Source organism: Lygodium microphyllum, chromosome 27, assembly GCF_053477565.2.
Source record: "Lygodium microphyllum isolate KBCC chromosome 27, Lygodium_microphyllum_v1.1.10, whole genome shotgun sequence".
NCBI classification, from domain to species: Eukaryota; Viridiplantae; Streptophyta; class Polypodiopsida; order Schizaeales; family Lygodiaceae; genus Lygodium; species Lygodium microphyllum.
The window spans coordinates 126,393,768-126,407,801 of record NC_141161.1 but is presented as its reverse complement, the minus strand read 5'-3'; the positions used below and the strand labels follow the sequence as shown (position 1 = coordinate 126,407,801).

The 14,034-nt window shown below is 40.2% G+C and overlaps 1 protein-coding gene and 1 non-coding gene across 2 annotated transcripts; both read right to left on the bottom strand.

Annotated features, from left to right (window-relative positions):
* Nucleotides 1-9,750: 9,750 nt before the first annotated feature.
* TRNAG-GCC (transfer RNA glycine (anticodon GCC)) lies at nt 9,751-9,821 on the bottom strand. The gene has a single exon. It is a non-coding gene; the product is annotated as a tRNA-Gly (tRNA).
* A 509-nt stretch (nt 9,822-10,330) lies between these two features.
* On the bottom strand, nt 10,331-12,892 carry LOC148012803 (uncharacterized). The gene is made up of 2 exons (XM_087669611.1): nt 12,619-12,892; nt 10,331-11,603 (listed from the first exon to the last, which is right to left on the bottom strand). Exons 1-2 carry the CDS (start codon nt 12,823-12,825, stop codon nt 10,683-10,685), a joined length of 1,128 nt encoding a protein of 375 aa, XP_087525737.1. The 5' UTR covers nt 12,826-12,892; the 3' UTR covers nt 10,331-10,682.
* Between the last annotated feature and the right edge of the window lie 1,142 nt (nt 12,893-14,034).

Sequence of the window (14,034 nt, the reverse complement as noted above, 5' to 3'; positions counted from 1 at the left end):
TGTGTGTGTGTGTGTGTGTGTGTGTGTGTGTGTGTGTGTGTGTGTGTGTGTGTGTGTGTGTGTGTGTGTGTGTGTGTGTGTGTGTGTGTGTGTGTGTGTGTGTGTGTGTGTGTGTGTGTGTGTGTGTGTGTGTGTGTGTTGGTGTGTGTGCATGCGCACGTGCACGTGTGTGCGTGTGTGCGTGTGTGTGCATGTGTGTGCGTGTGTGTGTGCGTGTGCACGTGTGCGCATGCACATGCGTGTGTGTGTGACAATGGGGTGAATCCTTTACAGTGTGCAAGATATGTCATCTCATGTGTGTCTATGTAGCCAATGTGCATTAAGATATTCAATGTGTTGTGTTCAGTTATTAACATAGGAATTGAGACACACCAATGTGATGCATGTATACCCACTTGCACCTATGTGTGGCGGTGTTGCATCATAGCTCCATCATGTATTGCCACTCCTACCAATTCTTCCTCCCAGTAGGTTGGATGGCCAAGTGTGTAAGAAGGTGGACTCTATGTTCGCACAACCAATTAACTTGGGTACATGTCAATGCACACAGCAAGTGCTACACTACAAAAAGGAAATATTCCATTTTTATTTACACAAAAATATTAAAAAGAAGAAATCCGTTTACACAAAGAATCATACTAACAATAACTACACCACAATAACTGTACCACACAAGGCAGATGGTCATACATTAAATCCTTCATTCATCAAATCCTTTCTCTCTATTGCATGCCTCCAAATTCAAATAACTACACATGCTACATTTAATGGCTACCCATGTGTATGCATAGGCTATCAAGGGACTTCCCTTCTTCCCATAGTGTACTCCTTCTCCACTAGGAGGAGGGGGTTGTCATGTGTGGGTTGTTGGGTGTCCTTCTTGCCAACATGTGCTTCCTTGACTTAATAAAATTAATGCTCTGCACAAGTGTTTTTGGTGTATACTTATTGTAGTGTGGTGGCCATGGTGGTGGTGAACAAGGCAACTCCTCTTGTCCTTAAAGGCGGCTCCTCCCCCTCTCTACAATGGTTCTTCTTTGTTTGGCAGTGGGGTGTCTCAACATGTAGTAGATTTAGTCTAGGGATGAAGAGGAAAACGATAACGATGTTAGAGATAGAGGTGATGTAGATAATGGCAATGATGAAGGGGGACCGACAAAGGTGTTGGCAATAGGGTAAGAGGGAAAATCACAGGTGAAGGGAGAAAAAGAGATGATAATCTTGTGGATGTGGATGGTAATCACATCGATGCTTGAGCTAATCAAGGATATTCTATGGAGATGAGAAGAAGATGATGATGAAGATAGGCCCAATGCGGATGATGAGGATGGAGATAGTGGAGATGATTAAGCCACCCTCTATCTAAAAAAAGTAAGGGTACGAATGGATAGAGACGATGATGATGATTATGCTATTACCCAGGTAGCCCACGAATTGCACAAGAAGTAGCACATTTATGAAGATCATAATTATTATGTTACTACCTATGCAAGCCATAGCAATCAATAGCATAGGGTGCAATATTTGCTAGAAATGTTGATGCTTGTGATGCTACCTTTGCTGCCCAATAACTAGTAGAGATAGGGAGAAATTTTGATGGAGACCCTAACAATTCTAATGCTAGCCCTAATGCACATGAAGGAGAAGGAGGTGCAATATGTCCACAATTGGTAGCAAGAGGAGCAGCAAGTCACGCTAATCAACTAACTAATTGGAGTTGGCATGAGTGTCCCCTCCTATTCTGCACCCATGGAGCATACAAGCCATTTTGTAGTCAACGTATCCTTGGTCCTGACAACAAAACCAAAAAATTGGGCAACACATGTTTAACGTATTTGGGATGTTTGGATGCACTCCTATTATTTTAGGAGCCTTGACCACTTAATCGATGACTATCTCTCACATAACCTCTTGCACATGAACACGAGATCCATTTATAGGGAATTCACCAAGCACACCTACAACTGTGAAGGACACCTTGTAGCATACTTCACTATCTAAGATGCATCTCCTAGATTCTCAATTCCTCTAGAGCCTTCATCATGCTAGAGGAGAGTATAAGGCATAAGAGAGTATGGGAAAAGCTGCAGGTTTCAACTTCTTGGTCCCTCGCCCTCACTCTTACTCCCTTGCTCTCAACTTACCTCTCTCTCTCTCTCTCTCTCTCTCTCTCTCTCTCTCTCTCTCTCTCTCTCTCTCTCTCTCTCTCTCTCTCTCTCTCTCTCTCTCTCTCTCTCTCTCTCTCTCTCTCTCTCTCTCTCTCTCTCTCTCTCTCTCTCTCTCTCTCTCTCTCTCTCTCTCTCTCTCTATTATATATATATATATGCAAAAGTGGGAATTTGGCATATGCATGAATAGGCCTTTCCATTATTTTTCAACCTTTTTATTTAAGAAAGTAGGGTTAGGATTTACATATGCCCTTGGCCATTTTTTGGACCAAAGACCCATCTTCTACCTCTTTTTATGCACTTAAATCTATATGCCTATATGCTGAGTGCTACCGATTTTGATTACAATTTGCATGAGAGGGAGCCCACACTCTTGTTTATTACGACAATTACTTCTTTTCTCAAGGCATAATAATTTCCAAAATTTTTAGGCTTTCATGTTCTTCTCTTTCTTCATGTCTTCAAACTATGTTCTTCCCTTTCTTCAAGTATTCATGTCTTCAAACCGATCAATAATGAGGTATACCATTGTTCCCAAATCAAAAGTTGTGAATACACTGTAGTTAGTTAGACCGTAATTATTTTACTAAGAAATCTCATTTCCAATGCTAACTAATGCATATAGAATCATATATATAACAACCCAATGTAATCCCACACTTAAAAACATAAAGAAAGTCTAGTATTTTTAACTTATTATAGTTAGTTTAAATTACTGCATCCTTTAGATGAGGTTCAACTAGATTTGGATGCAACATCCATTTAGCCATAAGATGAATTATTACTCGATATAAACATATCCCAATGAAATTTTAATGTTACACTTATAAATCTGAGTTGTATACCCCTATTACAACATTAGGAAGCCGTAGTTTGTAGATTTATTTATCCTCGTGTATGAACACACATTATTGTGTGTAAAAGTGTGTGTTTAGGTGTGAGCACCTTTTACACCACTTAGCATTGAATAAGGGTCAAAGATGTAGGTGGATACCTTGGCCTATATATTCATGCCCTATCACTTGTACTTTCATCCCACACATCTCATTTATTATTATCAATCAATCTTTGAGTTTTTGTTTGTACACTTTGCAAGAGCGCTCTCTCTCTCTCTCTCTCTCTCTCTCTCTCTCTCTCTCTCTCTCTCTCTCTCTCTCTCTCTCTCTCTCTCTCTCTCTCTCTCTCTCTCTCTCTCTCTCTCTCTCTCTCTCTCTCTCTCTCTCTCTCTCTCTCTCTCTCTCTCTCTCTCTCTCTCTCTCTCTCTCTCTGTGTGTGTGTGTGTGTGTGTGTGTGTGCGCGCGCGCGCGCATGCGTGCTGGTCACACATGAGCTCCATACCCAACAGTAGTATTAGAACCACACCTCACCACCATGGGATTTATCTCACCTCTACTACTCTTCGTGCACTTGAAGAAGAAGAGCATGAAGGAGAAGAAAGGGAAGGAGAAAAGCGAGTTGCATGCCGAGTTGTACCAGGCTTGTGCAGTGATGCTTGGCCGAATCGCATCTTGCAACCTTTGGCCAGTGCCATGTTTGTTACTACTGCCAAGTCATCATCTTTAGGCCATCGACTTATTTGTCAGGTCATGGACCGCCTCCCAATATACTTCATCCATGTTTCCATTTGTCCATTTCTAGCCACATCATTAAGGCCTTCTTTAATTGGCCATGTCCATTTCTAGCCACATTAACTACCCGTCTCAATCTTCTTCATGCTTCTCACATCAATAAATAAGTTTCTTGAGGTGTTTAAACAATAATTTAAGTTATTTCAAGTTCAGCTATGTGATATTTTGTAATTATCTTTTTTGTTATTTTTTTGGGTTGAAGGAAAACATAAGCGTACACCCAAAATTGAAGAAAAGCTTAAACATTTGAAAGCTTTTAGGCTTTTCAAGTTTGTAAACTACAAAATCTTTAAAAAGCTTAAAGAAAAGCTTTGAACGTTGGGAAGTCTTAAGCCTATATAAAGGGGGGAGAGTTAAGTAGTATGGGTCATTCTCTTCATTACGAAATTATCTCTTATTTGAGGAGAGAGGAAGGTCATACACAAGTGTGTCGAGATGCAATACGTCAGTTCCTCATTCATCGTGTTTGCAAGCTAAAAGGTTAGATTCAAATCTTCATCATTCGTTCTTTTTAGGATTAATTTAAAAGATTTTGTCCTTCATCTTTTTAGTTTACTAAGGTTAGATTCAAATCTTCGTCATTCGTTCTTTTTAGGACTTGTAAATAGTAGTGAAACAAAAATGAAAGAAAGTGACCTTTTGAACGTATGGCAAAAATGAAAGCGTAACTTTCGAACGTACTTTAAAAAATGAAAATCATAAAACTTCAACAAACCGGAAATTTTGAATGGACGGGGGAATGGCACCTTCTCCCATAATTGTTTAATTATGAAGAAATTTGTGCCAACTCTTTGGCATGCTATATAACATATTTTCTCATTTCATTTAGTTTTTGAAGTATTGTTATTGTTTGTTGATTCCATTTATTTATTTTATTAGAATTACTATTAAGAAGAAAAAAAGCATCATCCTTGCACATCAAAAAAATAAATTGTCTTCTTTTAAATGAAATTACGAAGTATAGCATGTTTTTCCATGAACAAGTATACTGCAATTTTATGATAAAAACATATTGTTCTCATCAGCATCAATGGATGCTACAAAGAAACAACGTCACAAGGCATCCTTCAAGACTTCTAGAAAAATGAAAATTATGACTTCTAGAAAAACATCACTAAAACCATTTGCTACAACTTGGTATGACATAGAAAAATTCGAGTCATCTTGGGTGACAGAATGTGAAAGCATCATTGGAAGACTAACAATGTGCACATCCTATAGTATAGTCACAATGCAACATCATACTATCAACTTGCAAAAGAACGATCCATCTACCGAAGAAATATAAGTTACAATGGCTTTGTCAAGCACTATTCTCATCCTTGCATGCCAACAACATGGAGTCAACATGATGATAACTAAATGATGACCATGTCTTGTGAAGAAAGAGAGAAACAAATATGTGGTGTTACTCTTACCAGACTACACAAAATGAATTCTCAATGCAAAGTTGTTATAGCTTCAACTATTGAGCATCATTAATACATCCATCTCAATCTGCAAAACGACAAGAGCAAATGCGAACGGAACCTTGGACCATCGATCTATTCTCAATAACCCTCTAGTCTCTTGGAATGATGGATCGCTTTCGCAGCCACCTACTAGAATTGACTTGACTACATCCGATCTTGCAGATGTGTTTGCCTTCAGTATGCTACATAATCCACTGATCCAGAAGTACATGGCTATGGCAAAACATCCACATCCAAGGATAGGGCTTTGCATCCTCAACAAACAATCCATCGAAAGCATTATAGAGCTCCATCATGAAAGCTCTACATTTGCCAAGATGCTCCAAGCAGATCACGAGAATGAAAGATGTTATAGTTTGCTCAAAAATATAGTCGAGCCAAGCCGATGATAGACATTCTAGAGAGTCGATCAGCACAAGTTCGCAAGCATCATATTACGGAATAATAACCGTCTCATTGAAAGAACAACGACGTTCAGGACAGACAGCTTGCCTGCAAAAGAACGTCACCCTACCTAGATATCACCTTGGAAAATGCAATGTTTTCTTTCTTATTCCCACTTGGCATACATATGCATACATATTCTCCTTTCTACATCCTCCATGTATTTAAACAACGCAAAAACTTATCTACAAGCATACTTCGCTTCGAAACACAATGCATGTCTAAATACCATCAGTAAAATTGCTACATAACAAACATGCAAGAACTACATATAGAACTTCAAACTCCTTTACTAAGTTGCACATGTCAACCTAATTCTTTTTCAAGAGATGATTCGCATGAGAACTTGGGGCTTTTTAACTTCTAAATTATCTGCACCCTGGGGCTTTTCAGGCTAGAAGCCTTCACCATCAAATCAAGACATCAGACAACATGTTGAAAACCACCCACGTAGTTATTTGTGACCTTGGTCGAAAAAATGATATGTCAAGTGTCCACTGCTTCGCAAGTGATCAACCCTCACCACAATGTCCTCGACATCAACATCGAGGGGTAATTTTCATCCCAATTTTAAACATTTAAATGTAAAAATTCAAAATTGTCTTTTAAAAAACCTCACATTAAAATATTAAAATGTGGTTAGAATTAGACACTAGCCATGCTTAGGTGGCGTGCATTAAGATCTTTCCATCACTTATGAAATAATTGTGTGGGGTTTTTTGCTTGGATTTTAATCGAAATTGAGTTTTATTTCTTTTTATTTTCTTTCCTTCAGACTCACAAAGGAGCTATATTTCTCAAGGAATTATAACCACTTCCCACGTGACCTCTATGTTGAGCCTAAAAGCTATACCCACATATTTGACCTTTGGTCATGTGCCCAGTGCCTTTGAGCCACGTTGGCTTTTGATCAACCTCTGTGCCATGCACATGCACCTCTAAACCATGTCTTACATCAAGTCCCTAAGCTTCTTGATAGACCATGCCATGATCATCCTCACATTGCACCTCTCTCACTTATGTATCTCCTTTCTAGAATCATTGTTTCGGATTAGACACTGCCTCTTTGAGGTAAGACCTTCCCTTTTAATACTCCTCTCAGTTATACCTTGGTACAATTTTACTACTATTGCAACCACTTTGGTCGCCATAAATCCTCTACAAAGATTTCCCAATTATATTTGCTAGTAAAAATACTTGCTCGTGTAAATGTAGGCCCTACCTCTCTTTGTGGGAGCATGATCTTTTTCATGTAACCATTGTTTATTTTAATTAATAATCTTTATGATTTATCATGTATTTTGTTTATGCAAATATTGGTATATAATCAATATGCTCAATTTTTATAGCTGTGGGTATTTAAATTTGTTGATACTTTATACATCGTAGCAATGATGGTGTTTTGGGTAGTTTTATGATAAGAGGGGTATTTAGATTTGTTGATACTTTATGCATATGCTAGCAATGATGGTGTTTTGGGTAGTTTTATGATGAGAGGGGTATTAAGTGTAAGTTGACTGCCTTGTATAGCTCACCCCAAAATGGTGTTGTTGAGCACACGAATAGGACTATTCAAGAGAGAGTCTGTCTATTTCTAGCCACCTACATTTACTTGTATTTATTGCCTGCACATCTATACACTATAGGTGGCGGCCCCCATCACTATCACTTTATTCTTTATTCTTTTAATGAAAATAGAATAAGGGAATGTAGGTCACACATTGCTGACTATTGGAGTTCTCATATACCGTCTTGCTCTCTCTTGCTTGAACCTCCATAGCTCTTGCATCTTCTTACTTCCATTTGTGCTCTCACCTATTGCTCCATCTTTCACATTTTGATAGAAAAGTCGAAACCCTTCACATCAATATTAGTAGAGAATACATATCCATAGAGTTCAGATTCTATTGGCAAAGATTTGGCATTCAACATTGAACACAAGTTTACCATTCCCAATAACAAAATGGAGTCACAAAATGGAGAAATATAACTCAACAACACTATAACTTGTACGGGATAGTCAACATCCAAAGTTGTCCCGTCTTTGCATCTTCAATCGCCTACTCTACTTTGTCAATCACCAACTCCCAAGGCAATTTACTGAAACATCCAATAAGCACACTTCATTGACAATGGAAAATCCCATGGTATTGACGCTTATTGCCTCTACAATCCAATCCATGGTCAGTCTCTTAATTTAGCCCAAGTGTTACTTTTAATGAGGAATCTCTCATCTTCTCCCCATCGAAATCTACCCACCCTACCTCCACATGATTCAGCAATGAAAACTCCCCTCATCACAATGAATCAATCTTTTTATTGCAAGATAAGTTATCCTTGTATGGGGACTACTCCTATAGAATTCCCCCATCATGTCATATTCATTAGAACCCCCTTCCCACACCATTCTCTACCACTATCTCATATGGACATGCTCTCCTCATGAACCCATTTATTTTACACCTCCCCATACCCCACCCCACCACAATATCTACCATGGCCCTCTTTGTCAGTTTTTCCTATCCCTCTACCATAAACCCCTACAATTTATCACCCACTGTATCTAATGCCTCCATTATTTTAAATCATTTCACCCACATTTCCACCATACAACTATAGCAACTAGCCCTTCCCTCTCCCACCTAACCATCTCATCACCCTCTCCTCCAATTTCTAATGACTATTTAACAACACCAAACTATTGTGTTAATGTAGATGATCTCTATTGATCTAGTAGCCATTCATCACTTCAATAGCACAAGCCACTACTCTTGAAATTAGGTTGGTTGAGAGGCTCAAGAGGTTACATTCTACCCTCATCACCCCTATTAGAACATTTTTGCAAATTCTTTAAAAAATATAATGCCATGCAATAAGGCAGAGAACTATGCCAGACAATACTCTTTGGAAGCACAATAAGCACCAACCAAAGAAGAAAAATGGAAGGCTACAGGCAGCATTACACACTCACTAAGATGCATGCTTATCACACGAGTTCACCAAAAAAAGATTTTTTTCAATTTTGAAATATAGAGAAATATACTTTATAGAAAGGGACAAACTTCAAGATTTTGGAAACATTTTCAATATAACAAGGGTGCATGTTATCAATAAAATTTTATGAAGAAACATATTTATGAAGAAACGGGTGCACTTTATTAACAAAAAATTCATAGAAAATGTATTTATGGAGAAGCTAGTTAATAAAAACACTTTGGACACACATGATATATAGGGTTTATGCATAGTGAACACACCTAGAACATGTAGCGATACATTTCATAGGAATTTGTGGTATTGTGGAGTAGCCTAGTCTGTCATGCTTTTGGAATGTAATACTTAACTTAGAGAGCTTTCACAAAGTGTGTGGTTAGCAAGGAAGAGGGCACCAGAGTAGGAAGAAGCACCGCGGACAGAAGGGAACCATTGCAAGCGGTCGGGTAGGATACTTGAATATGTAAGGATTGACATGGAAACCTGATGATGCAAGTTTCTCAACGCCCTCTAATATACACTAGGCGGGGGCGGGTGCTGGATGCATGGCACCCGCCCCCGTGTTCTCTTTTTTTTCTTGTGGGGGAGGTGGGGGGCTACTACGTGGCACCTGCGCCGCCACCCCCCCCCCCCCCCCCCCCCCCCCCCCCCCCTCATTAACTAATAGTATAGATGATCGGACCCTCTTCGTGACATAGGAAGGGGCTTGAATGTGACTAGTTGGAAGGCTGTTAAGTCTACAGATTGATCGGAAGGAATGACTAATGCACAGCCACATGGCCTTTGCATGAATGGATGCCTCAAACCGACCCATGTATGTAATTGAAATGCTGCATCAAAATGCTTTGATTACTTAAATCTCAAACAATGATAACAACAAAACACCACGCACTACGACTTTTTCCCGCAGATCACCAATGAAAAACTACGCCCCCCGACTTTTTCCAGATCCCCAATGCACCTGCAAACTCCTGCCTGAGTAACTTTTTTTACTCGAAAATCAACCATCATCCCTGACAGAGAAACTTCTTGCAACATAAAATATGCACTGGCCGGGAATCGAACCTGGGTCTGTACCGTGGCAGGGTACTATTCTACCACTAGACCACCAGTGCAAGTGGTGACAGTATGTGTATGTATATAACATATATATATATTATATGAGGTGCAGCAAACCCGAACGGTATGCTGTCTTAGTTCATATGCGCTCGATAAATTAAACACGTTCCTTTCTGTATATGCGTTGTACGGAGCATCGACACATGGTCATGATTTAACAACTTTCGTACTTAGCTTGAAGTTGCATCTGATAAATCTACCAATGAGTGTGATTAGACTTGTTATGGGTGCATTTCCTACAGCCCACGTATGGTGAGAAAACTAGAAATGTACAGATTCGAGAACAGTTCCACACATTCTCTCTCTCTCTCTCCAAAATTATACTTTTAATTCGGCAGCACAATGTGGCAGAATTTACCTTCTTCACACTCGTTAAAGGGACTCGTGGTCACCACAGCAGTTCTTACATACATGCACGCATCACATTCAAAAACTCCATCAAACTCCCTAAAAATTTTGGAACTTGGCATCAAGGTTTGAGAAGCCAGTTGTTCATGAAAAAATGAGAAAGAATAGACCATTGTAACTGAACGTTAACAGTTTTCAGGAGAATCTCTGATCCTGCAACTAAGACAAGTTGAATGGCGAGGCTTCCATATTGAAGTCCTTACATTCATAGAATCGACCCTGACATGAGGAGGTGGCAGGGGAAAGCTTCAGAATTGCAGGCATACATCAGTGACTCTCCTGCACAACATCAAGCCAAAAGTCCGGCGCAGCAACTGCAAGCCTGCTCTAATTTCACTTCTGAACAAAAGCACCTGGACATACATCACCATTCTTCATAGAGAAAGCAGCAGGCCTGCAGAAGTCCATCATCTCCTCAATCTCAATAAGACAACTCTGTTAGATGTCTTTTAGCCTCGCCCATACAGAACGTCAGGGGTTGGCAATTCTTGATAGAAAGGAACCTCAAGGCGCTCTCTAACCACACACGTAGGAAAATCGTCTTCTGAGTTTGTTACTATATTGTCTTTAGATACATTTTCACTGGGAGTCTTTTCATTTGCCATAGGGCCCTGCTTTGCATGATGATTGCTTCCTATATTGGACGTTTCAAATTCTGGATGTCCATTGTGCTGCAGATTGCTATCAGGAAGATGATTCTGATGATGATGATGATGATGAGAGCGATGTGCTGGTGCCTTTGAGACTCTTGAAACTGATTTTGTCCTCCTCTCACCCAAATCAGTCAGTGAGAGAACTGCAAGTGTACTCACTACAATCAGCACAACTTTGGAAGAAGGGCCGGTGACTTGCCCAGTGATTTTCCCCAATAGCTTGCTGATAATTGCCACAGAACTTTTGACCGCATAAACAGCGGTAGCAAACGCCCCTGAATTTCTCACTGTGTTTGCAGCATTCACGGCTACTCCTATTAAGCTGTTCGGATCCTTCTCTGTCTCATACTGAAAAGCCAGGTCACCATCACTTCCCTCATCATCTTCCTGGGCCTCCTCTGCTTCAAAGTCCAGAACTTCACTCCTGTCATGGTGCTCTTCAAGCATCCCCGATCTCTGGTCAGATCTAAAATGGTTGCTGGGCATTGAAATAGGGCGAAGTGGTGTGGCCTCAACCTCATTTACATTTGGATAAACAGCTGCAGACAAATCATCTTCCTTGTCAGGAACATTGCCCCCTGCAAAGGCTAGTGCTTCCTCGACAATTTCCAAGTCTCTGCCTTTGTGCTCTTTCAGCCTTTTAAGGAGGACTCGCCTGCTTTCCTCAATTTCTGCAAGGCCTGCATCTCTTTCTGCTCGCTGCTGCTGTTGCAATGCCTGAAGAAAAAATAAAATGTCATTACCTAATGAGCTGACAGTCAGCCAATGGTCACAGTTGTGACAATGACGTGGTGGTGGGTGCAGTGACAGTGGTGGTAATAACACTGGCATGTGGTGATGATGATGAAAAAGACAACATGATGGTGGTGGAGATCGTGATGATAATGCTGGTCGTGGTGCTGATGATGATGATGATGACAATGATGGCAGTGGCCTTCGTGGTGATGATGATATGTAAGAACTTTCCAGTGAATGCACTGAGTTCCATTCTTGTCTAAGCTCATGGCAGATTTCAGAAATAATAACAGAACCTTGAATCACATAAAAAGGGACATGAGGAAGTAAGAATGTTTAACTATAGGCATAATGTATTCACAGAAGTGCAGCGGACATTCCATTACGACAGTTCAAAACACTGCTCACTACTACAACTTCCAAGATATCTGAGAGTAACGAGAGCATTCAAGATTTTGACAACATCCATGTTCTATATGATGGATCGCTGTATTAAGTGGATAGGTTTGATGCCAACTCAAAATTTGTTTCATCTCTCTATGAATATCACCGGCATCGAAACAGTTTCTTGTTCAGGACAGCTCACACAAGAACCTTCTTGCAAAATCAACAGACAAATTCTTGCACATGACTTTAGGACAAAGGTTTCGCTCTCAAAACACATATACCCGTTCATCATCTTCAATTAAAGTTAGGAAAGCTCGTCATCCAATGCAGAATTATCCTTAATTTATAAAAACCTTCAAGCGAAACAGACTGCCAAACATGCAGACTTAATTCTTCTTAACCCAACGGAAACTTCAAGACCGATGCACTGCAAAAATGCAGGCATCATTATGCTTAATCCAACGAACCTTCAAGCAAAACAGACTGCAAAAAAGCAGGCATGATTATCCTTAAGCCACCAAAACCTTCAAGCGACACAGGCTACAAACTGCAGGCATGATATCGAAACGGACCTCCGCAAGTGCAGGCAGGCATGAGGTCAGAACCTAACCTGCAGAGCTTCAAGCTGGCCTTCAAGGATGTCGAGAGCGTCTCGAATGGCGGAAAGGCTGCGGACCTCGGAGGCGCCATCGCCGTTGTGCAGACCAACGGACAGGGAGGAAGGAGACTCGCCGACCACGGCTCCGATGACTTCCGTGAGCTTGGCATGAAGCTCTGAGGCTCGAGACAACACCACGGCGATCTCCTCAGGCTCCATGGCCGGACGAAACGAAGAAGGATGCCCGTTGCCGGTCAAAAGAGGCAATAATCCAGTTTCCCATCACAAGTAGTTCTAAGCACAATGTTCATTACTAGGCTGGTTGCACACCAAATGCCGGATGCCGTTTGGAAAATGCGCGCGGCCGTGGGCACAAAGTCTTTGCGCATTAAAAATATACATTTTGTAAAAAAATCAAAAAAATAATGTGTTTCTTGTATTTTTTATCATACATTTTGTTTTAAAAAATAAAAAATAATGTGTTTCTTACATTTTTTTATTAGTTGTAAATGCAGAAAGTGCACCCTTGCCACTTGTATGTCGCTTTGCAGACCGGGTGGGAGAGACTCCCCGTCCAAAAGTGGGCATGGAGTTCACTTGTTTAAGAAATAAACAACACATCACCTAAGCTTATGTCAATTAGCAGTGCAATGTTAGAAACCTCCACTCAATCGATGTTACCAATTAATACAATGTTAGAAAGCTCCACTCAGTTGATGCTGACCATTAGTGAAATGTTAGAAACCTCCACTAAGTTGATGTTACCAATTAATACAATGTTAGAAAGGTTGATTTTAATTACTAGTGCAATGGTAGAAATCTTCACTAAATTGATTTTAATTGCTACTGCAGTGGTAGAAACTTTCACTAAAGATTGTTAATTTTTTGTGCAATGTTAGAAACCTTCACCAGGTGGTTGAATGTTCTGCCAATTACAATATTGATTCTTTCTACAATGTTGAAAATTCATCAAGACCCATGTAATGCTATGTCTTAATGACGAAAAGCGCATGGATAGGAGACGAGCTCATCTAGTTGATCAAGGGAATCAAAAATGAAGGTTAAGCTAGAAGGAGAAAATAAAAACCAGCACGAAAATGCGTGATGCACGACCGTTGAGAAGGAAGGCTAGTTTGGCTAGTGAGTGTTGGAATGACAAAGCAAGTTGTCTCACTCACAAGCAAGCATTCTCTCTCTCTCTCTCTCTCTCTCTCTCTCTCTCTCTCTCTCTCTCTCTCTCATGTCTTAATGAGAAAAAGCACAAGGATAGAAGACAAGCTCGTCTGGTTGATCGAGGGAATCACAAGCAAAGGTCGAGCCAGAAGGAGAGAATAAAAACTGATAGGGAAATGAGTGAAACGATCATTGAGAAGGAAGGCTAGCTTGATTGGAATAGCGAAGCAAGCTCTCACTCATAAGCAAGCATTC